The sequence below is a fragment of the Ictalurus punctatus genome, chromosome 25 (assembly GCF_001660625.3).
Source record: "Ictalurus punctatus breed USDA103 chromosome 25, Coco_2.0, whole genome shotgun sequence".
In the NCBI taxonomy this organism is placed as follows: domain Eukaryota; kingdom Metazoa; phylum Chordata; class Actinopteri; order Siluriformes; family Ictaluridae; genus Ictalurus; species Ictalurus punctatus.
In genome coordinates this window covers 10,568,172-10,592,583 of record NC_030440.2, presented here as the reverse complement: position 1 = coordinate 10,592,583, position 24,412 = coordinate 10,568,172, and the positions used below count along the sequence as shown (strand labels likewise).

The 24,412-nt window shown below is 37.9% G+C and overlaps 1 protein-coding gene across 1 annotated transcript; it reads right to left on the bottom strand.

The window, feature by feature from the left end:
* Positions 1 to 21,336: 21,336 nt before the first annotated feature.
* Positions 21,337 to 24,260, bottom strand: faslg (Fas ligand (TNF superfamily, member 6)). The gene is made up of 4 exons (XM_017455375.3): positions 23,911 to 24,260; positions 23,021 to 23,066; positions 22,846 to 22,902; positions 21,337 to 22,411 (listed from the first exon to the last, which is right to left on the bottom strand). The coding sequence occupies exons 1-4, from the start codon at positions 24,184 to 24,186 to the stop codon at positions 22,008 to 22,010; spliced, it is 783 nt and encodes a 260-aa protein (XP_017310864.1). The 5' UTR covers positions 24,187 to 24,260; the 3' UTR covers positions 21,337 to 22,007.
* Positions 24,261 to 24,412: the final 152 nt, after the last annotated feature.

The window sequence follows — 24,412 nt, the reverse complement described above, 5'->3', positions numbered from 1 at the left end:
GAGACACCATCCATGATACTGTGATGTGTTGCAAAGGCTGCCACATATAAACATTCTGCTAACACTCCTGATAAGAAGGCCAGTACTTTAGGAAACTAGACGTACACTGAATTACTATGACTCACAGAGTCCACACCATTCACAGAATAGTTTCCACCTGATAGTGTACAAAGCTCCTATAACTAGGGGATATTGCATTCAAGAGCGTCAATTGAACTCCCAGGTTGCAATACTATGTTGGCTTTTCACTCCAAGGGGCCAAATCCACAGGTGCAGGTAACATGACTGAGGTTAACAAATCATTCCTTCTATTTGTGGCCACTTTGGGGCCACAGACATGACTCTGTAGTCTGATCACTTAATTCTGTGCAAAGTGGTAGAAGTGGGAATGCATACAGCAGAGAATGAGGCCAGTCATGAACTAGTGTGTCCGTAATCTCCACATTACGGCTCCATTATGTATCTTAATCTCATATTAAGGCTCCACATGCCACTGTAATACCACACTGCCCAACAGACAGTGAGTCAGGTTCTCTCTTTAATGGGGTACAGCTATCAAGCTGACCCATTTTATGACTGAAGTTATGGTTTGCGCCCCCTTTACTGAGATGAGAATGTGTCTCGTATGTGGTATTTGGGGTTTACTCATAGGCAGATGAACCACTTCTGAAATTTCCTTAATTGAGACAGACCCAAGGAGACTACTTTTGCAATTGTGTTCAACAATTCTCAACAGGTGCTCGTACAACACATAATGACCTGCCTGAAATGGATTGATGAGTGTGGTAGTCTGCCATGCATTGGGGTGATAGGTTGCCTAGCATTCTAAATGAATCTGCATTCACTTCGATGGTCTGTACTAGGATGTTATTTATCGACTTCACCATGAGACCAAGTACCATAATGGACGTTTCCCAAATGACCTTCTCCTTGGTGGTGGCACATAGAATTCAGTCATCCAAACACACCAATATTCCTGTGCTTCTGGATGTTAGAGGTGAAATGGCTGCCTGCATGCACTGAAGCCTAAGGGCAGGACTATGAAGTGGAATGCCTGTCCTTGGATGTCAAACCTCAAGAAGCATTGGTGCTGAGGGAAAATGAGTATACGGAATCCCGTCTTGTTTTGAGGATGTGAAGACATTTTACTACTTGTTCTACGAGCTTTCACAGTTATTCAAGTTTGTTTAAAGATTATGTAAATCACATCTGTGAGATCATAAGATTATCATGACAACAGTGTGTGAATTAGAATAAAGGCAAAGACAAACATGTCAGGACATATTAAAAACCCACCCCCACTACTCAGACATGATTATTAAATTCACGTAGACAGCTTATTTTTCTCTTTTCAAACTGGTTGTCCTCTTTGTTCCTTTGTTCAATAGGTGTACATTGTTGTCCATAAAATAGTGTCCCTTGTCCTTCAAGTGGTATATAGTGGAGTCCTGACCTGGGGAGTTTATCATTCCATATTGGGACAGACACTGTATGTTTTGTTTTACTTGTGTGCAAATCTGTACATTTTTACACTTGACTGTCTGGATTAAGCCACTCCGCTTTTGTTTAGATGTCTGAATAAGGTTGTGTCTTTAATTTGGATTTACAAATGATTACTTCTGAATACAAATTGGAAAGATCTTTATTTTTATTTGATAAGGAGAGGACTGAACTTTTCTTAGGACCGTGTTTGAAAATTGTACAAAGAATTTGAAAGGAATATAATGCCTCAAGGACACAGGCCTAGCGATGCAGTATAAAGCTGAACGCTGTTGTATCTGTGCTTTCCTGAGCAGACAATAAAGAACAAAATAGGCAATTGGAAATAGGCAATTAAGTGGAAATCATCACTACAGAGAAATAATTGAAGTGCATTTCCACAGTTTCAAAGTGGCTTTTAATTATTTTCAATCAGCACCCCCTTCTGGCTATAAAAATAATATTTATCTGACTGTATAGTTATGGTAAAATATATTGTGTGGGAACAACTTCATATTTGAACAATGAAATAAAAATAATAATTTACATTGTTTAATATTTTTTTTCCATTAAAATAAATAAATAAATAAAATTTTACAGTTTGCATTCCTAAGAGTAAAATGCTTTGTAAATCATTTTTAATCATAATTTGGCCTTAATGGGCTAGAAATTAATCTAGCAAAAAAAAATTTGCTTGGTTTGCTTACACAAACATTTACACACAACTTAAAACAAGGTAATTGTTAAAACAAGGTGATTGTTTCAAAATCTTACTCATTCAAAAGTGGAAAGATCCAGGCAAAAATGAGTACTAAAGTACTAAAAGTCAAAAGTAAATCTTTATAACTAGTGAATTATAACATATGTTACATGACATGTTTAAAAGGTCAAAAGTAACTTATTACTTATCTAAAACTGTTTGTTTTAAACTTTTATATTTTAAAGCAACAATGCTGTTTTTAGGAAAAAAAAAAAACCCAAACATCATTCAGTTTCTCTAAGTTTGCAGGTGCCAAGCACAGTTTGCATCATGTCACTGCAAACCAGCAACTCCATTTCCCAGAATGCCCCACGAACTACAACCATACAAACATAAGGGAAGTGGTAGCTCAGTGGCTGAGAAGTTGGCCTTCTGATTGGAAGGTTGTGAGTTCAAATCCCAGCATTGCCAAGCTGCCACTGTTGGCCACCCTTGAGCAAAACCTTTAACTATCAACTGCTCAGTTCTATAAATGAGATAATGGTAAGTCGCTCAGGATAAGGTAATGTAACATGGCTGACAGCTACAACTCCCAGTGGAATGCAAGTCACCTTCTCCTAAGGACTAATCACACACACGTTTACCAAGCATTTACCTCATGTCGTTGCTCTGTTTTTTTTTATTTTATTATTCCCTCAACTTTGATCCTCTGCCTTTCCTAGTTTGGATTGTTTTGCATAATCATTTGATCCTTGCCTGTCTATAGTTATTGATTTCTGCCTAACCCTGTGGATTTATCTGCATCTAATATCTCTCTCATCTAATAAAGCTCCTATCTGTATTTACATCTGTCCTAAGCTCCATTATGTGACAATTTGCTTTTTCTCCTATGAGGTTGTCATGCACAATATATATAACTTATGCTGTGTAGTTTGCTGATTACTTACCTCACATTTTCTTCTAATTAGATGGAGTTTATGCCTTCTTAGTAGGTAAAGCAGATGCCTAATTTAATGAGTCTTTAATTACTCCAGCAAATGGAAACATTTTAGAGAGGTAAGGTCATGGACGCTCATCCTCAAATTCCACACTGCAAATATGGCTTATCCATATTCTGATGTACACTGATAACTATAGCATTAATTGCATTGTGTATCATGAGAAGGTCACTGCAGATGACAAACTGGTATGATTCTTGATAGTTCTCCTCTATGTTGATGTACGAAGTATAGTTACTCATTCCAGCCACGGCATTTACATTTAACAATTACATTCATATTTAATATTAAATATATCATTTTAATTAATATTTAATATTTACTTTTAACGTTTATAATAGAGGTAGATTATTTCATTACATATCACAATGACTATGTATGTCATTAGCTTTACTACCTCTACTGCCTACATATTGCCCAGCCAGGTAAAGTGCTATGCTGAGATGTGCCTGCCCATGCATCATCTGCACCAAGGAATATATTGTTGAGGTCTTACGACAGTGCCTCATGCATGGCACATACTGCAGGTACTGGAGCAGTCACTCCAGTCTTCACCTATTGAACATTGTGATTAAACTGATTTTAAAAAAAGCACTTATGGCAGTAAGAGTCTTAGGCCAAGACACCAAGACACAGGCGCCTTAGAGAAAACTTGTGTCAGAAACTACAACAAAACCAAGCGGAGCAACCCAGGGGATATCCATAAATTGTCATGGCCTGGCTCATCCATTAGTCATCCACACAGGCACTGTCAGCCATGGGCAAAACCAAGACAGTCAGGGCCACTCACTCAGAACTCCAGAATGCATCCCCATGCGTGAGTGACAAAGGCTGCTGGAGAAGCATCAAAAACTTGTCTCACTGGGCAGAACTACATTGGACCAGTGGGTCAGAGGTCACAGGGGTAAAACGTTAAATTTTGCTGGTGACCCCAAGTCTTTTCAGAGCTCAGGGCCTCATCAGTTTCTAACCCCACCAAGTTGGCTCCTCTGTATCAAGATGTTTGTTTGTTTGTTGCTCATGAACAGGGATGTGATTAAAAGTGTAGAACTGACCGTCTAGAACAGGGGTGTCAGACGTACGGCCCGCTAGGGGGTTCAATCCGGCCCGCAGGATGAATTTTTAAGTGAAAAAAAAAATGCATAAAAGACACGAACTAGAAATTTTTAATAAAATGCTATTCCTAAATGTTCCGCTAGGGGCGCACTGTTTTAGTCAGAGTAGAAGACGCGACATAGCTCTGGGACTCCGAACAGCAGATGGTAGCAATGCGCCTTCTGCTATTTGTTATTACGGTGTAGTCTGACCTATTTTCTACTAGCCCCCATACCCTTATTAGCCAAAATGTCTTTGTCAAAAAGGAGAAAAGTGGATACAGAGTGTAGAGTTTTCACAGAAAAATGGACCGCTTCCTATTTATTCACAGAGATGAATGGAAAACCTGTGTGCTTGGTATGTATGGTGTGTAAATTAACAGCCCTGGCCGCAAAAATTTTGTGCATGTTTGGGACAACCTACCTTTGTGAACAAGTTTTCTCAGTAATGAACATCAATAAAACAAAATTGTGCTCAAGGCTCACACACAAGCACTTAAATGAATTTCTGAGATTGGCTTCTACTCAGGACATGATGCCTGATATTGATGCACTTGTGTAGACCAAAAAATGCCAAGTTTCAGGAGCAAAAACAAAGTAGACTAGACTTGACTAACTCCTTTAAAATGTTGTTTCAGAAATGGATTGCACTTAAAGAATACAGTTCTGTGAAAATGAATCCTTGCTGTAGTAATAGTTAAAAAAATATGCAGTTTAATGTTAGTCAACAGCTTCACTACAAAAGGGTTTGGTTTGGTGGAATCCTATTGTTCATGCAATGCCATACATTTGAAAGTGCAACACTATATTTTTCAGTTCCAAATAAAACATTTTCAGTTCCAAAAAAACCTGTGGCTTAAAGTTTTTTGCATTTGCACAAGCACTGTGACCAGTTGTAATGCACACATGTAAATGATAATCAGAAGCAAATTGAACATGTTTGTCTTAAGAAATTTGAAGTTGTTCATGATATGTTTTGTAAAAGGACATTTCATTAAATAGGAAGATTTCCCTAATATACTTGTACTTCTTTGCATGAAAACAAAGGGAAAAACATGGACTTATTGTTATTCATAAGTAATTATGTTATGATTTTACTGGCCCAGCCCACTTGACATCTAATTAGGCTGTATGTGGCCCCTGAACTAAAATGAGTTTGACACCCCTGATCTAGAACAAATGGTTCTAGAACAAAGGACAGGATAAACTGGTCCTTAAAATCGCTTCCTTTTCATATGTTAAAGCTTTCAGATGTTCCTTCCGGCATGCAGCCACAAGACTAGTTCATGTCTGAGGATCTGCACAATGCATATTTCGTGTCCCCATTGCTCCAGAACACAGATTTTTTGTTTGCCCTCCAAGGACAGGTGTTCTGATTGAACTTTCCACCCTTTGACCTCTTGCTAGTGTCGAGGGTGTTGCATCCAAGCAGCCCTGTCACCTCTGGTGGCCAGAGGCATTAGGATGCTTACTATGCTTCTGCATACAGGATAATTGTCTGTCTAATAGCCTTTTTTCTATTGATTATCTCACCACAAATTGTGGGGGATCAGTATGTCTTGATGGTTTTTAACCATTTTATCCAATGGTTTTTGCTTCAAAACAATGGATAGTTCCATTGATCTTGGGAGACCTTGTACATTTGTTTGTTTACTTTGCAATATTTTAGATATGTGATGAGAATAAAGATGTTCAAAGGACATAGTAGTGAGTGCTAACGATATAGAAATGCTTCCAATTATCAGCTGATAAGCAAGGATTAATGGATGTCATGGGAAGGGGGCACAGTGGCTTAGTGATTAGCATGCTTTTTTTTTGAATGCTCAGGGAGCCCTCAGGTACTCCAGTTTCCTCCCCAGTCCAAAAACATGACATTTCCAAATTGTTCGTAGTGTGTGAATGGGTGTGCGAATGTGTCCTGCGTTAGGTTGGCACCCCATCCAGCATTGTGACCCAAGCCCCCTGGGGTAGGCTCCAGGCTTCACGTGACCCTGTGTAGGATAAGCAGTATAGAAAATGGATGGATGGAAGGAATGTCACTTGATGACATGTTAGCAATTGTCAAACATTTCAAATAGGGAGATTTTTTAATCAGCATTATTACTGTTAGAATGTTACCACCAGGTGGCAGTGTTATAACACGTGGATACCTTCCTATACTTTCACATGTTGAGATATTTACCACAAAGTCATGTGATGACCATATGACCAATAGAATATCATAATCAATGGCAATCATTTCCTGAAACGTTTTCACCAACTTCCTACTGCTTCTGCATTGGTTATAAGTGATGGGGAAACCTGATGATCACAGAACCATTGTTACATATGCTATATAGCCAAATGTTTATGGACAAACTTGTCCATCACACCCATAAGTGCTTTTTGAAACCCCCCCCCCTTTGTTATTACAATAACCTCCACTCTTTTCCACTAGTTTTTGGAACATGGTTGTGGGGATTTGTGCTCATTCAGCTCATTCGAGTGAGGAGGCCTGGAGTGCAGTCAGTGTTCCAGTTCATCCCATAGATGTTCACCGTTCTGTTTTGTCACCTGGATAAACCACTTAAGTATGTCAAGAGCAACCAGCTCACCTAAGACAGAATTCCATTTTAAAAAGTGGTACTTCCTTAAAAATTTTGATCAATGTATAGGCTGAATAATATAGGATTGTGGAATCAAGGCATCAGTTAGACTTTTGGGATTCACCCCAAAGATATACAGGTGCTTCATATATGGAAGTCTTTAGGTGTTTTCTACTACATGTAGGCTTGGGGAGCTCAGTATTCACCTGTCTTAGTACAATTAATGCTAGTCAGATTTTTTTATTCTGCTTGCATCAACACCACCAGCGCACCATGATAATTTTTATATATATATATATATATATATATATATATATATATATATATATATATATATATATATATATATATATATATATATAATTTTATGTGAGCAAAGGGCTGCAGTTTTTTAAGCCAGGGGCTGCAGTTGGTCTCCAGCATACAGATAGTACACCTTTATACAGATAAAACCTTGGATAAAAGTCAATTGAAATGTATAAAACATTTTATGAGAAGTCAGGAGATTTTTGTATAGACTAAAACATCAATGTGTGAAGTACATTTCTCTAAATCCTATAAGATACTTCCATTGCTGGGGTGCACAGTGGCTTAGTGGTCAGCACGTTTGCCTCACACCTCCAGGTTTGATTCCTGCTGCGGCCCTATGTGTGCATAGTGTGTGCATTTATGGTGTGTGAATGTGTATGTGTTTGTGCCCTGCGATGGATTGGCACCCCATCCAGGGTGTACCCCGGAGGGGGTACCCCGATGCTCCCTGGGATAGGCTCCAGGTTCCTTGCGACCCTGTAGGATAAGCAGTATAGAAAATCCATCTTCTATACCGCTTATCCTTCTTTCAGGGTCACGGGGAAACCTGGAGCCTATCCCAGGGAACATTGGGCACGAGGCAGGGTACACCCTGGATGGCTTGCCAAGCCATCGTAGGGCACAAACACATACACATTCACACACCCATTCATACACTACGGACACTTTGGACATGCCAATCAGCCTACCATGCATGTCTCTGGACTGGGGGAGGAAACCAGAGTACCCGGAGGAAATCCCCGCAGCACAGGGAGAACATGCAAACTCCGCACACACAGGGCACGGTGGGAATCGAAACCCCGACCCAGAAGGTGTGAGGTGAACATGCTAACCACTAAGCCACCGTGCGCCCAGATGGACTTCCATTGTGTTGTTATCCTAAGTTTTAATAAAATATTATATTGTAGCAGGGGAAAGTAGCCTAGCTATCAAAATAATGTAGCTATTATTTTATAGCTGGCCTGTATATATACATGCTGTATACAATTGCAATCAAAATTATTCAAAGCCCCCTGCAAACCAAATTTTACAAAAATTTACAGACATTCAGCTGTTTGCAATGAACAATTCAAACAAAAGCAATTCAAATAGCTCAACCCAATGAATGCTTCAAGTGGTTTCCCCAAATTCAATTGAAAATACAACTTATAATGACTTCTCCAGTCTCAAAATTGTTCAACCCCCTGAATAGAATCCCTCACAACAGCACAAATATGTAAAACAGGTGTTATCTCAAGCACACCTGATGTAACTAATCAAGGGCTTCATTAGTTGCACCAGGTGTGCTTGAGCTGGAACACATGAAATACCTGAACTGGCTAGGGGTAGATCGGGCAGATAGATGGGGCAGAAAAAGGAAGCTGTCGATGGCTATAACCAGATTTCTGAGAAAGCAGGTTATGAAAAACCCTCAAGTGACCACAAAAGAGCTGCAGCAAGACTTGGTGGCAACAGGCACTCAGGTTTCAGTGAGCACTGTAAGGCGCTTACTAAACACTGAAGGTTTTCATGCCAGAACTCCAAGCCATACACCACTACTGACCAAAAGCACAATAAATGTTGGCTCAGAATCATATATATAAGCCAAAGAAGTTTTGGGATTCTGTTCTGTGGAACAATGAAACAAAACTGAAACTTTTTGGCACGATGGATCAGAGGTATGTCTGGAGGAAGAAGAATGAAGAAGGAACACTCTGTACACAGTCGAGCATGGTGGTGGATCGGTGATGCTCTGGGGCTGTTTTGCATCCTCTGGCACTGGAAACCTGCAGCGTGTGGAAGGCAAGATGGATTCATTGATGCATCAGGAAATCCTAGGAGAAAACTTCATGCCGTCTGTAAAGGAGCTGAAGTTTGGGCATCACTGGACTTTCCAACAGGACAACTATTCCAAGCATACCTCAAATTCCACCAAGGCTTGGTGGCAGAAGAAGTCCTGGAAGATTCTAGAGGGCCATCACAGTCACCTGACTTGAACCCCGTAGAAAATCTCTGGTGGGATTTGAAGAAGGCGGTTGCAACACACAAACCCAAGAATATTACTGAACTGGAGGCCATTGTTCATGAGGAATGGGCTAAGTTTCCTCAGGAATCTGGTGAAGCTGCTGTTTGGCTGGAGAAATTATAATGACTGGAGAAGTCATTATAAGTTGCATTTTTAGTTGAATTTGGGGAAACCACTTGAAGAATTCATTGTGTTGAACTATTTCAATAGCTTTTGTTTGATTTATTAATTGCAAACAGCTGAAAGTAAATTTTGACAATAAACCTAATTTCCAATGGGAGTTGAATAATTTTGATGTAACTGTATGTACGCTTGCATATACTGTTTATAGAAAGAAATCCTGTCAATCCTGTTGGACTACTAGCAGGCAAGTGCATACACACTATACTTACCTAGGTACCACTAAAAAATTAAGACTGAGATTCAAACCATTCCCATTATAAACTGACCCTAAAAGGGGAACTGTGAGCAATCTTGAGCATTACATTTGGACTTAAGTTCTAAGTTTAAGGAACAAGAATGTACAAAATGTATATATTATATTATATTATTATTATATATGTCCATGTATCTTGCAATGTGTTCTAGAGATCAGTTTTTATTCCAGTTTTTAAGCTCATCGTGAGCTGAGATATTGAAGTTTCCATAAACAGCTGTGTAACCAAAATTTGTTGTGTGCCTTGAAACAAAGATGGCTGTTGTAGTTAAATCAAGTAATAATAATAATAATAATAATAATAAAAACTGGTAGTTTTGCAATGTCAATACATAGAGATACAATCTTTTTTTTTAAGTAAGAAAATTAAAAACAGTCAAGCAACCAACTTTGCAATTATTGGACCACTTGAGATGTCCACGCTGATTTTCATTGTATACACATGTTGCAAATGAATGCCAAGACTTGGTAACTTAAAGGGAGTAGTGTGATTACAAACATGTGAGATTCATTATTAATCAAGTGACTGTAAGTTCATTATTAATTAAGTGACTGGAGTTGTGGGCTGAGGCTCATGAAACCTGTAGATTTGGGAGTTTCAAACACTGGTGTAACACAACCGATGTAACCGTAGCGAATCCGAAACCTTCTAACTAACATGGGGGTGTTTCAGCAATGTGAGACATAAAGCCATGAACCTAAATGTGCTAATGCTAAAGTGTGATACAAATGCACATTTCAGCCTATAAATATATAGATTAGATCCAGTTGTTTTGTTTAAGGTATGTTTTTAAACTGTACACCATATTACAGTATTTCTATTTCTACTATTTCTATGTATATTTATGAATTTGTATTTTCCATCATAAATAATTTTCAGGACTGGCTATACCTTTGCATAATAGTACAGTAAAACATTCCACATACACTGTATAACAGAAAAATTATAAATGCAAAACTACCAGGCAATTTGAATGTTCATTAAGGATCAAAAATAGGGTTTACATACAAGGTTATGTAGCCTGTGGTATTGTTTTATTTGTTAAGGGATCAGTAATGCAGACAGCAAACTAAACAACATATCGACTACCCATGTAGGTAATCTCTAGAAATGAATTTGTTTTTTGGAGGTAAAACGTAAAAACCAGCAAGAATTTTGACCAACGTAAAAAATACACCACAAAACATTGGAAAGTTAGGTTTAGTGTGTGTACATTTAAGATGTTGTCAGGGCACATGGTGATTAGGGGTTTTTTGTGGCATATGTTCTGCATAACCATCTGTTCTGTGTGCCCTTCAACTCAAGCAGCTTTCTTTTTCTCTACGGACATATGCAAATTAAAAGACAGGCTCATTTATAAACAAGTTGCTGGTTATTGCATGATCAACCAAAAACATGACTGAATAGTGCAGATTTAAAGATAATCAAATTAGCACACACACAAAAAAACATTTAAAGCACTAGAAATAGCATCTTAAATTTACTTTCTTGACTGGGCAAGAATGGGAAAGAGGATGAATGTGATGTAGCAGGGATTTTATAGGCTGCCCATGTGGGGTCATAGTCGTAAGGTAACTACTTGACAATGGTACTGGGCAAGGAAATAAGCAAAGGGTAATACACCAAGAGTTCCAAAGGGGAATGCTCTGGACGCCTGGAACAAAAGGAAGTAGAAACAGGACTTAAGTTAATATTATTTTACACAGACTTGCCAAACTGACCATGATATTTGAACCGTAAATGACCAAAGCATGAGTTCTATTTTTTATTTTGCCTAAGTGGCTATTGGAAAAGTCATTTGAATGCAAGTAAAAAATACTCTAACTGTTATTGATAGGACATTTTGATTCTATTTTTCTTTTTACTGTGGGTAGGGGGTAAATTAATTCATGGAAGAGTGTAGGAGTAATTTTTTGACTCCTAAGGTTCCATTTGCTCTTGGTGTGTCAACCATATGTAGGCGATGTGTGGATGAACGAGCTAGAGCCATATATCTGCATATGGCCCAACATTTCTAATGACATACTTCTGGAAGAGATGTGGGTGTGTTGTGGTGTGGCTCTGGCTTTGCAGATATGAGCCATATAAAATTTTCTTTTTTTGCTGCCTCTTTGTAGAGATTTGTATCTTATGGCAGACACTGTACAGACATAGACCAAAAGGTAGGCATCTTGTACACATGTACAAACTCAGTCCCATACTCTGCATTTTGCATTGTATCTTACTTGTTCATTTAATAAATCACTAGTATAAATAAGGACTAAGGCATGTTTATGTTGGTAAATTCCTCATTTTGTAGCGCATTTTTATTAATGTTTTTAACAGGTATCTCATGGTGGCGTTGTGAATAGCTACCTCACAGCTCCAGAGGCACAGGTTCGATACTGAGCTTGGGTTACTGCCTTCTTTGCATATTCTTCCTATGTACTTCCTAGGTTTCCTCTGGGTTCTCTGGTTTCCTCTCACTAGAATTGTTCAAGTTCAAGTTCATGTGGCTTTATTGTCATTTCAACAATATATACAGCTGGTACAGTAGACAGTGAAACTAACCAACGTTCCTCCACGATCATGGTGCTACATAAAACAACACACTAACCACATGAGACGACACAGAACTTAAAAAGATCTACACAATTCTGCATAAAGTGCATGTGCAAACATGTGCTAACAACATAGGATGGTACAATACTATTAAAAAAGGACAATAGGCACAGTAAGTCACAGTGTAGTGCGAAACAGTGTCTGATATAACAGGCAGTGTAAAAGATAGGTGCCACAAGGTGTAACAATATAATTTAAAAAGGGTGTAAATGTAAACATAACATGCAATGACTTAGTCTTCAGAAGATAAGCTTATACCATATATGGACATAGCAGTTATTGCAGTAGCAGCCAGGTAAAATGTATAATAGTAAAAATAAATTAAATACTATATTTTTGTAATACAGTAGCAGCAAAAATGCAACAGAGTCAAAGCAGGAATGTGCAAATATTGCAATAGGAGTGGGATGGTGTTCAGTTCAGTGTGCGTGTGTGTGTCAGTACAGTCTTTGAGTATTGAGGAGAATGATGGCTTGGGGGAAGAAACTGTTACACAGTCTGGCCGTGAGGGCCCGAATACTTTGGTACCTTTTTCCAGACGGCAGGAGGGCGAAGAGTGTTTGTGAGGGGTGTGCGGGGTCCTCCACAATGCTGCCGGCTTTGTGGATGCAGCGTGTGCTGTAAATGTCTATGATGAAGGGGAGAGAGACCCCGATGATCTTCTCAGCTATCTTCAATATCCGCTGCAAGGTCTTGCGATCCAATGAGGTGCAATTACCGAACCAGACAGTCATGCAGCTGCTCAGGATGCTCTCAGTAATTCCTCTGTTGAATGTGGTGAGGATGAGTGGTGGGAGATGGGCTTTCTTCATCCTTCCCAGAAAGTAGAGAGGCTGCTGGGCTTTCTTGGTTATGGAGCTGGTGTTGAGGGACCAGGTGATGTTCTCCATTAGGTGAACACCAAGGAATTTGGTGCTGTTGGCGATCTCCATGGAGGAGCCGTCGATGTTCAGCGGAAAGTGGTCGCTCTGTGCTCTCCTGAAGTCAACAACCATTTCTTTCGTTTTGTCAACATTCAGAGACAGGTCGTTGGTTCTGCACCAGTCCTTTAATCACTGCACCTCATTTCTGTATGCTGATTTGTCATTCTTGCTGATTACCACCAGGGTCATGTCATCAGTGAATTTGATGTGATTGGAGCTGTGCATCGCTGCACAATTGTGAATGAGCAGAGTGAACATCAGTGGACTGAGCACACAGCCCTGAGGGCCCCCCATGCTCAGTGTGGTGGTGCTGGAGATGCTGGTACCGATCCTGACTGTTCAGCTTTCCAATCAGGTGCTGAGGAATTATTATGTTGAATGCTGAACTGAAGTCTACGAACAGCATTTGAATATAGGTTTCCTTCTTGTCCAGGTGGGTGAGGGCCAGATGTAGGGTGGTGGCGATGGCATCAATATGTTGAGTGGTTAGTGCAATACGCGAACTTCGGCAGGTCCAGTGAGGTGGGTAGGATGGTTTTGATGTGCCTCATGACAAGCCTCTCAAAGCACTTCATGAAGTTGGATGTGAGTGCAACAGGATGGTAATTAACAGTCAAAGTCATCGAGGAAGGAAATTGAAGACTTCTTCGGCACGGGTACAATGGTGGTAGCGTGGAAGCACATTGGAATGATGGTGCTGCTCAGGGAAATACTGAAGATCTCAGTGAAAACATCTGCTAGCTGGTCTGCACATCTTCTGAGCACTCTGCCAGGAATGTTATCTGGTCCAGCAGCCTTCCGTGGGTTGACTCTGGGTAGAGTTTTCCTCACATCAGCCGTGATTAGACACAGCACCTGGTCGTTGGGAGGAGGGGTGGTCTTCCTCATGTTCACGTCATTCTGCGCCTCAAACCGAGCATAGAAGTTGTTCAGCACATCTGGAAGAGAGTCATCACCTTCACAGGCGGGTGATGTTGTCCTGTAGTTGCTGATGGCCTGAATTCCCTGCCACATCCACAGAGTGTTGCTGCTATCCGTGAAGTGACTGTGGGTTTTCTGAGCGTGCGCATGCTTTGCCTCGCTGATGGCCCGGGACAGTTTGGTCTTCGCTGTTCTTAGGGCTGCCTTGTCACCTGCCCTGAAGATGGAGTCTTGGGTCCTCAGCAGTGGACGCACCTCTGCAGTCATCCATGGCTTCTGGTTGGAGCATGTAGTAATATTCCTTTAAAATTCCTTTAACTAAGGGAATTTGACCTATGTGTTAAAAATGTTAAAAATCAATGGGAATATATTTCAAATATATTTTTCTTACATGATTTCATAGGGATGCCAATAATTGTTGCACACCTATTTTTAGCAAATATATATTTAAAATAAACCTGTGTTGTGTTTGCAATTGTTTGATATCCATGAGAACAGAGAATTTTTGTGAATTTTTGGAAAAAAGATAAAAAAAAGTTACACAATAAAGACAATTTTTCACAGCCTTCTTTTCTCATATTTACCACTGGTGCCAATATTAGTGGAGGGCAACGTAGTTCCAAATAATACTTCCACGGCAGTACAGAGCATATGCTTTGAATATGTTACCAGAATGAGCTGTACATTTTATATCCAGTAGCTGTCTCTATACTTCTTGGGTTCTAGGGCACCTGACCATGGCACCCTTGCCATGAAAATCATCCTGTTACAATGTGTTTAATATCTGCATTATCTGATGTAGACATGTATGACAAATTGTGTTTTGCAGGAGAGACCTGTGCTTTTTCCAGAAACCGAGCATGTTCAAATTCTACTTGTAGGCATCATAATTTAACAGTGTTACTATCTGTTACTGCGATTGCTACTTTTGTCATGTATTAAAAGAAAAATAAAAAAATAATAATAATAATTTTTTATTTTCTTTTTTTTTATGTAATCAGCAGATCTGCATCTGATTAATGGGCAGAAATTTGCCATAAGCCTTTATTTTGGATGTACTGATGCCAAATGCTTTGGGCATATTGCGTAAAACAATGTTTTGACTGAGTTTTTTTTCTCTTGGTGGATAATAAACAGCTTTATGAACCCCAAATGAGTCAAGAGAATATTTAATTAAAGTAATTAAAGGATGATCCATCCATTATTTGCAACCTGCTCATTTGGAACAAGTCATTTAACACTAACTGATGATGACTCACATTTAGGGTTTGACATGGAAAAAGTTCGTAGTGGTCTTAACAGAATCTGCAGTATGGGGGGAGTTGTGAAGATCGAGAGATTATAATGACTTTTCAAACGTCTTATGTTTCCTTTCTCTGGAGCTCTTCTAAACCACTTTGGCCTTTGAAGTAAGAAAGTGATGCATGTGCAGTGCAACTTTAGCGAAAACCTCCAAGGGCACTGGCAGACTTTCGATGACTTTGCTTTTTTTTTTTTTTTTTTATACTGGAGCATGGTCTTCGTCCCACCAGAGATAAATTATAACGTATATAGTATTTCATAGATTTGGGCATTTGTCTGAATAAAATAAAATAAGTACAAGTATTTCTTCAGTATATTTACTACTACCAATTTCACTTCCCATCACAATTTATTCATTGTGTTTTTCATAATCAATATTTCAATAAGATAGTGTTTTATTATTTTTTATATATATTTATATATTAAAGATTATTATTTTTTAACTGTATCAACCTACACGATCCCAAAACACAGAAATGAGTGCAGACTATCACTCCAGTGAACATTTCAAAATTTTTACATTTCACAGCTGCTGTAGCATTCTCTGTATACACAGCTGGAAAACAATTAAAACATTATACAGAAAAGTACTCAAATTACATACAACACAAAGTACATGATATAATAAAAATGGAAGATCCATCCATCCATCTTCTACCGCTTACTCCTTCTTCAGGGTCGCGGGGGAACCTGGAGCTAATCCCAGGGAGATTGTAAATGTTTTTACCTGCTTAGTATATTTATAGGAAATTAATTTAATTTGTTAATAATTACATTAATTACATCCAACACTTGATATACTGTATCAAACCCTGTCCAACCCACCCATGTGCAGATAGAATTTTGCCACAACACCAGCCACTGCAGGGTTGCATTAGCCAGTGCACTCTCAGTTCCGGTCTCAAGCCTGATAAAAGGGAAGTGTTGTGTTAGGAAGGGTATCTGACCTAAAACTTGCTATAATTAAAATCTGCTGTGGCAACCCGGAACATTAGAAGATGAAAGAGGTAAAAAGGTGCATGTAATAATAGATAAAATAATATGCCCCTTATTGTTGAAGTTGGTATAACAAGCTTTTGTTCAATACCTTACCTTTCTGGCACACCTCAATAATTTTAAATTATTTTTTATGTAAAACAGTGTGACTCAGGAACATGCTTTAATGAGATTGCAGCCTCAATTCTGCATCTCTGACCCATAGCCTGTACCTGCCTGTGTTTTATGCCTATTGACTTTGTGATTTTGGATATCCATCCATCTATCCATATATCCATCAATAACTCCATCCATAAATCCATCCATCCATTCATCCATAAATCCATCCATCCATTCATCCATAACTCCATCCATAAATCCATCTATCCATCCGTAAATTCATCCATTCATCCATCCATAAATCCATCCATTCATCCATCCATTTTCAGTACCTGCACTTCTGATGCTGATTATTATTTCTGTTTTGTTGTAGAGCTTTAGGATCCCTGATTTGATCCTGTGCTCAGTATACATTGTAACCATCATGGCTGCCATATTTTGCTGACTGGCAAATAGCATACTAATAAAGGTTTGGCATGTGCTCTTTCCATTTTCAGTGCTGCTGCAAAGTTGGATACAAAGTTGGCTTCAGATGATATTTTAATGATAATTTGAAGTTTCAGTTTTTGCTTTCAATTTACAATTCCTACACCTTGAATTGTTTGAATGATCAGATTCTTCCCGTTCGACCAACTACAGGTGATGGTGGTGTCATGACTATATTTAAACAGGGAAGACACAAAAAGTATGTAATGTAGCTCTTCCCCAGCTTGAGGTTTGAAAATACAGGCATAAATAAACACATCCTAAATAAAAGTGTCTCTCTGCACCAATCCTGGAGCCCCACTCTACACCTGAACATTTTTATCTTTTGAGCCTGATTATACCCAGATTCATATAGTATGAGATGGGAGGACATACCTGTTTAACACAGGATTATATGTTTTTGCCTGATGGCATTATTATTCTGGATATTCATTCATTCATTCATCCTCAGTAACCACTTTATCATGGTCAGGGAGCAGACCCCAGAAACACTGGGCTTGAGGTGTGAATATACAATGGATGGGCTTCAGGACAGATACTGCATACTTTATTATTAAATTTTGTATGCAGTTCTACATTGTGACTGAGCATTATGCATATTAACAAAAACTAGTCTCATGCAGCTAGACTAAAATAGACAAACTTTAATGTATGAGGTTTGGCATAATGGTAACGCTTTCAGTAATGGCTTGATGTATGTATTCTACATGATGTATGTACTCTCATTTAATTTCTCTAATTATCCTGATTTTAAATGCATATCTCATGTTATGCATGTTATTAATTTAGATAGAATGGTATAAGAATGGTGTTTAAAAGACATATTGATGACCTTATATGAGATAACAAAAACGTAAAACCCCTCATCCATTACCATGGGGGAAAAAACCAAAGAACAGTTTTAGAATTGCAAAGTTTAGTTGATTCTTGTGGGTGTCAAGTTTCAAAATCAACAGTTAAAGCTGTCAAACTGTCAGGATTTTTGACGCGTTGCAAGAATGGATCCTTTCCTGAAAGCATCTCACAAATCGCAGCTCCTGAACTGCACTAAACATCATTTGAAGTAAAATTTTTTGTGGTTAGAGGAGACCAAAATCAAATGCCTATCATTATAATGTTTGCCAACATAATTTGACTGTATAAAAGGAAAAGCACCTGATACTATACTGTATGCTCACATTATGCTCACATAGTGAAATGGTTCTAGAAACACAAAGTAAGTATTTTGAAATGTCCATCTAAGTATCCAGATTTGATTTGATTACAAAATATTAATTGTAAAATTGTAAGATAATTTTGAAACAGGAAAAAGAATTGCTCTACTTAAAAAAAGAGAACATTTTGTGTTTAAAAAAAATATGGTAAGAACATGTCTATATAAAGCTATTCAACATCCCTGTCCAATGATCAGCTCTCATATGTCAAAAGATCACTTGTGTTGATCATTTTGAATTAATTATTCTAATCATATTTACTTCTCCCATCGGTCTGTTAAACTGCCTGAGGTCCAGTAAAAATATGTTTTCTGTTTTGTCTGCAACAGACATCTTAGAAATGTGGAATAAATTTATCTCCTTTTTTTTTTTTTTTTTTTTTTTGGAATATTGCCTATGTTCCAAAACATACAGCCTACTCAATGACAACTATGCTAATTTTAGCGATTAACCATCTTTACACAGTTTACACATTTTTTCCCCACATTATATTCACACCAGTTGAATATATATATGTATTTTTTTTAATCTAGTCACAATTATTGACTCCAGTATGATAGTTGACTTTCTTATGAAACTTGTTCATTTTGAAATCTGATTTATCAACACCTCACAGTAAAATTGAAATTCAATCAAGAATTTTCGGCGTAATTCATAGCCTTTTTATCCTTGCAAATGGTCTATGGTAAGATTTTGATATTGCATTTCTGAGAAAATTGTTATATCAGAGTGGTTGCTTTTGACATTTATATCCTGCATCACATTTGTAATACAGATTTAATCCAGAATGCACGAAGACATCTGACTACAAACTAGTAGTGATCTTTAAGTTCATACTTGGCCCATAATGGTCATTTCCTCTGGGGGTGTTTGCACCTGTGCGTGTGTGTGTGTGTGTGTGTGTGTGTGTGTGTGTGTGTGTGTGTGTGTGTGTGTGTGTGTGTGTGTGTGTGTGTGTGTGTGTGTGTGTGGTTTCCACTAGTGGAACACGAGCGGTATCTTGAGTCCCACCTATTGGAAAAAGAAAAATGTAGATTATGTTTGCTGCTATCTTCAGCCAGGCATAATGAAAGACATGCTGAAACTGTTTTGCACAGTCAATTATACATACATACACATACATACATACATATATATATATATATATATATATATATATATATATATATATATATATATATATATATATATATATATATATATATATGTGTGTGTGTGTGTGTGTGTGTGTGTGTGTGTGTGTGTGTGTGTGTGTGTGTATAATTAAAAGCATTTTAGGGAAAAAAAAAGGAAAAAGAAAAAACTTACAATGCCTGTTAAATAGCCGTTAACTAATACTTTGTTAAATTACCTTTTGGTTGTAATTCAGAAGTTTGAATTAGAGTCTACCAACTTAGCACGATTGCCCAAGATATATAAAAATATTATCAAACAATCTATCAAATTGAGTTAATATCCTGTGCATAGCCTTCAAGTCATTCCACAATTTTTTATGATAGGATTTAGATCTGGGTTTTGACTGGACCATTCCAAAATTTTGAACTTCTTCTTCTGAAGCCATTCCTTTATTGACTTAGATTTGTGCTTTGGGTAGTTATAGTGCTAGAAGATGATTTTTACTTCAATCTTCAGTGGTGTAACAGAGGCCTGCAGATTTTGGGCCAATATAAATCAGTATTGGGAACTATCCATGATTCACTCTATCTTTACCAGATCCCCAGTTCCAGTTGTAAGACAAGCAGCCATAGAACATGATGCTGCCACCCTCATGCTTCACCATAGGTCTCATCAGACCATAACACAATTTGGCTAATGGTTAGGGGTGATTAAGGTGGGCTTGGATGTTTTTTTTTTATGTGACAGGCATCTGTCTAGCCACCCTACCCCACAGCCCTACAAAATACAAGAGATTGTTGTCACATGCAGAGAGTAGTCAGTACTTGCCACATATTCATGCAGTTCCTTTAATGTTGCTGTAGGTCTCTGGGCAGCCTCCATGATAGGGTTTCATCTTGTCCTTTGTCCTGTTCTTGATGACGTCACTGTGGAGCTGCATTTTCTCTATATGTTGATGATGGCCTTCACAGTGTTCCATGGTACCATCTAATGTTTTGGAATTTTTCTTTATACCACTCTGCTGATCAATAACTTTCAACAGTGTGGTCCCGTGCATGCTTTGTTAACTCTTTGTGGACCATCAGGAGTCAGATGAAATGAAGAAGATGTCAAGAAAATCAGAAACAGCTGTTCTTTATTTATTGATGACAGCTGTATGATAAATACGTTTAAAAATTATTTTGAGTGTGATTGGTTAATGCTGAGCACAGTCACATGACCCATTATAAAAAGGTGTGCACACTTATGCAACCAAGAAAGTTTTTTTCTATTTTTTTTCTAAACTGTTTCTATTTATTTTTCACTTGAATGTTGCTGGTTGCTATATCACATTAAAGGTGCTAAATGATCTGACTTGATTCATCTTTTTACATCACAAAAAAGTGCAGTTTTATCAGTAGACTTTTTATATCCACTGTATATCTAATATTTCTCTTCCTTTGAAAGTTATTAATTGATTCTCCTCTAAATGAATATAAGTACATTTAAAGTTCACCCCTAGTCCACCCACCGTATTGCCCAAGACTAATGCTCCTGAAGCACTAAAGGGTATTTTATAAAAGACATGAGTGCCAAATCTATTTTATGTGGTATAACAGATATTCACAGTACTTTACTTTTACTCCACTTTGCTACAGTAGTCTTAACAACATAAAATGTGTCACACAAAACTTATGGTCCTAGTAGAAACCAAAAGGTGATTACTGCATATTGTGCTTCACAAATTTATGAAATTTCACAGACTCACAATTTACCTCCAGCCACTGAACCAGAATTATAACACAGGAAGGAAACTGAAAAAGACAGTGTTCTGCATCAGAAGCAGAAATCAGTGTGTGTGTGTGTGTGTGTGTGTGTGTGTGTGTGTGTGTGTGTGTGTGTGTGTGTGTGTGTGTGTGTGTGTGTGTGTTATAGAAAACAAGATTAGACATGTATCTGTGGCTTTGCTATGAAGCCAGCAAAAGGGTCTTTGCAGAAATGATGAGGAATGAAACTGCAACACTGCAGAGGGCATTTAAAACCTCAGTATGCAACATTGAAGATGTTGCATCTGTTTGCTGAAAGTAGTAATGTTTCGACATTTGATAATTGAATTGGTTAAAAAAACACAAAAACCAAGTTATGACTCATGCAACAAAATGTTAATTATATGGTCAGTATAGAAACAGACCTGGAAACTATGTTAATTGTAATGCTTAGCATATTTTCCACTATTTCTCCCATTACCAGCCCACTGTTTCCCCTGCCATCATCATCAACAACTGAGTGACATAATCGTAACTGCATGCACTCTTTTTGGTTGGAGATTAAAATAGTAGTTTCTTAATATTTTTTCAATGTATACACAATTATTTTTTACATTTATTTATTTATTAAACAAATTCTGAAGAACAACAATAATTTATTTAATTAATACTAATTGATGAAAGCAAAATGTATATTATTAGACTCTTATGGTCAATATGACCATCATTTATATTCATATACAATTCAGACCATGCCCAGACATACATAATAAAAATTTCTGTAAATAAATAACACTACTGCGACTTCACTCCATGCAGGAGCATGTTAGTGTTCGGTAAACAATAAAAATGGCTGATATTTTATATATAGAGAGGACAGTCAAACATTCTTAGATGATCCTCTAAACTTCTTCCTACATAAAGGCCAATTTGGCCATTCAAATCCACTTTTCCCATTTCCTCTGAATACTGGTATGCCAAACATATGAGGAACAGTTTATGGGAGTTTAAAAAGACCAAAGTAGTTACTTTGGTGGTCAGAGCTGAGCCGGGTTGGCTGGGATACATTGACAAACACCCAATCATATTGCATGAGCTGATGCATGGAGCCAAGGTTACTTCCAACTGTCGACCATTCCTTGCTTCCGACTTGGCAGAAACCTTCTCGATGATCGATCATGAGTGTTAGCGGCCGTTCGCCTCTCTTTACGTACACTGTGTGGATCAGAGTGTCCCTTGGTTTGCAGTCTTTTAATTGGAACTCCACACGTGAGTAGACAAAGTAATGGCCCGTCTCATTCACTTGTAAGCCGCCGTTGCGGTACAGGATCCCATCTGTGAAAGCACGGCCATGCCTTGATTCCCACTTCAGGGTCTTCAGATTATTGTCCTGCTTTTGTCCTGAATACATAAAAGGAAAAGATAACATTATTGGTGGTTGTTAGACATGAAATCAAGTACGTTCTTGGATATCTACTGCCCTACAAGGTTTAGGTCCAGACCCGTGTAATATGGAATCTAATTGATATCTGTGTAAGTCAGTGAGATAGAATAGATTGGTTTGCTATTAATGTGAGGTTTTAACATTACATATTTAGTTTGGTGCAGATTTGGTTACTTGGATATGGTGCAATTGTTCAGGTTTGTACTGTACTGTACACTAGGATTCTCAAGATGAGGGAAAATCTGCTAAATGCCTCCTGGTAATTCAGCTCTTTTTTACCTATCAAATATGCCGATTGTGTTTTCTTGGTCTTTTTGATTACACTTTGGTATTTGGATAAGGTCTAATTATATAGAAGGCTCTACTAAATACATTAGGAGTCTCTGTATACCTATCAGATGTGCAGCTGGTGTATGCTTGGGCTCCATAATGTCTTCTGCTTGGTGCCCTGCAAAAGTTATGAAATCCTGCATGTTAGCATATTTATCTTTGTAAGCATGGTGGTTTTTGTATATCATATAGATGAAGCGTGACAAGGTGGGAGACTAAAAGAAGACTGAACTTACCAACTAGCCTCTGTGGTGTACTGCCTTCAGATTGTGGGCGTATTTCCTGTCATAAAAATAAGAGAAATGTAATATGCATCAAGGTCACATCATATATATATATATATATATGCATGATATTTTTGACTGACATGGCATGCACAAACATACACTTGCACATAATTATAATGCATCAATATGGATAAATGTGAAGCTATCTTGCATACTTGATGCTCACTCAGTTTGAGTTCATAGGAAAGCAAGACTGTCTGCTCGCTGGTTTGAGTAAAGGAAATCCTGTACTGCTGGACTGGTGACCACAATCTTAAGCAAATGCTCCAGTAAATGTCAAATTCTATATATGGAACTATGCAGCAGAAAAAAAGAAACTTTAAAGTTTAAACAAAGCAAATGTTAATATATATACATTTCAACCTTTTCTTTGTTTAAACTTAAAAGTTTCTTTCTTTCTGGTGCACAATTCTCTATATAGAATAGAAAAAGAAACTAATAATAAAATAACTTTTACATGTTCTATGTAATATATAATTCATGTAATATATATATATATATATATATATATATATATATATATATATATATATATATATATATATATATATATATATATTACTGACACACACAGGTATATGTATATCTCTATCATCTACAGTTTTAAATATTTTTACTAGTGGTTCAGCCACAGATGGCTTGACTTTTGTTGACCATTTTCTTACTTAATTATGTAATTATGTATCTGTTATAATACATATAGTTGGGTTTCTTACAAAAACTATTTTGCATAGAGTGATTGCATAGATTTGAGCTTATTGCTATTTATAAGCAAACAGTCTCTGGGAAAAAAACAGGCAGGAAGACACAGAGACAGACACGCTGAAGATAGGTCTCACCTGTTTCAGATGTAGCAGCTCTGTCTGCAGTTTCATGATCTGATAGGCTCCAAGTCCCAGCACAGCAAACACTATCAGAAGGACCATAATCAGGAGGCATACTGCAGAACTCATTCCTCCACAGCCCCTTGTCTTGGCCCGAACTCGGGCAGGAGGTAATGTCCAGCAGGGGACCAGGGGAGGCTCGATGCCTGCAGCCTGATGCTGAGGGGGAAAGCCTCCTGCAGCATCAACTGTGAACACTGGAGGGTACGTGTACCTGAGTTTACTGTGCATGCTTGTTTCTCTGTGAGTGTCAGAATGGTTAAAGAGCGAGTATGTGTCTGACACAATATAGCACCTCCTTTAAAAAAAAAATTGCATGGTAGACACCTTTGAACACTTTCCATTCTCTCTTATTTGTCTTTGCAGAACTTATGCCCTGCCCTTAAGATTTTGCATGCTGAAGGTGGTGACATCATGGTAAGAAAAGCCCTCTTGTATTATCTCAAATTAGTCACCT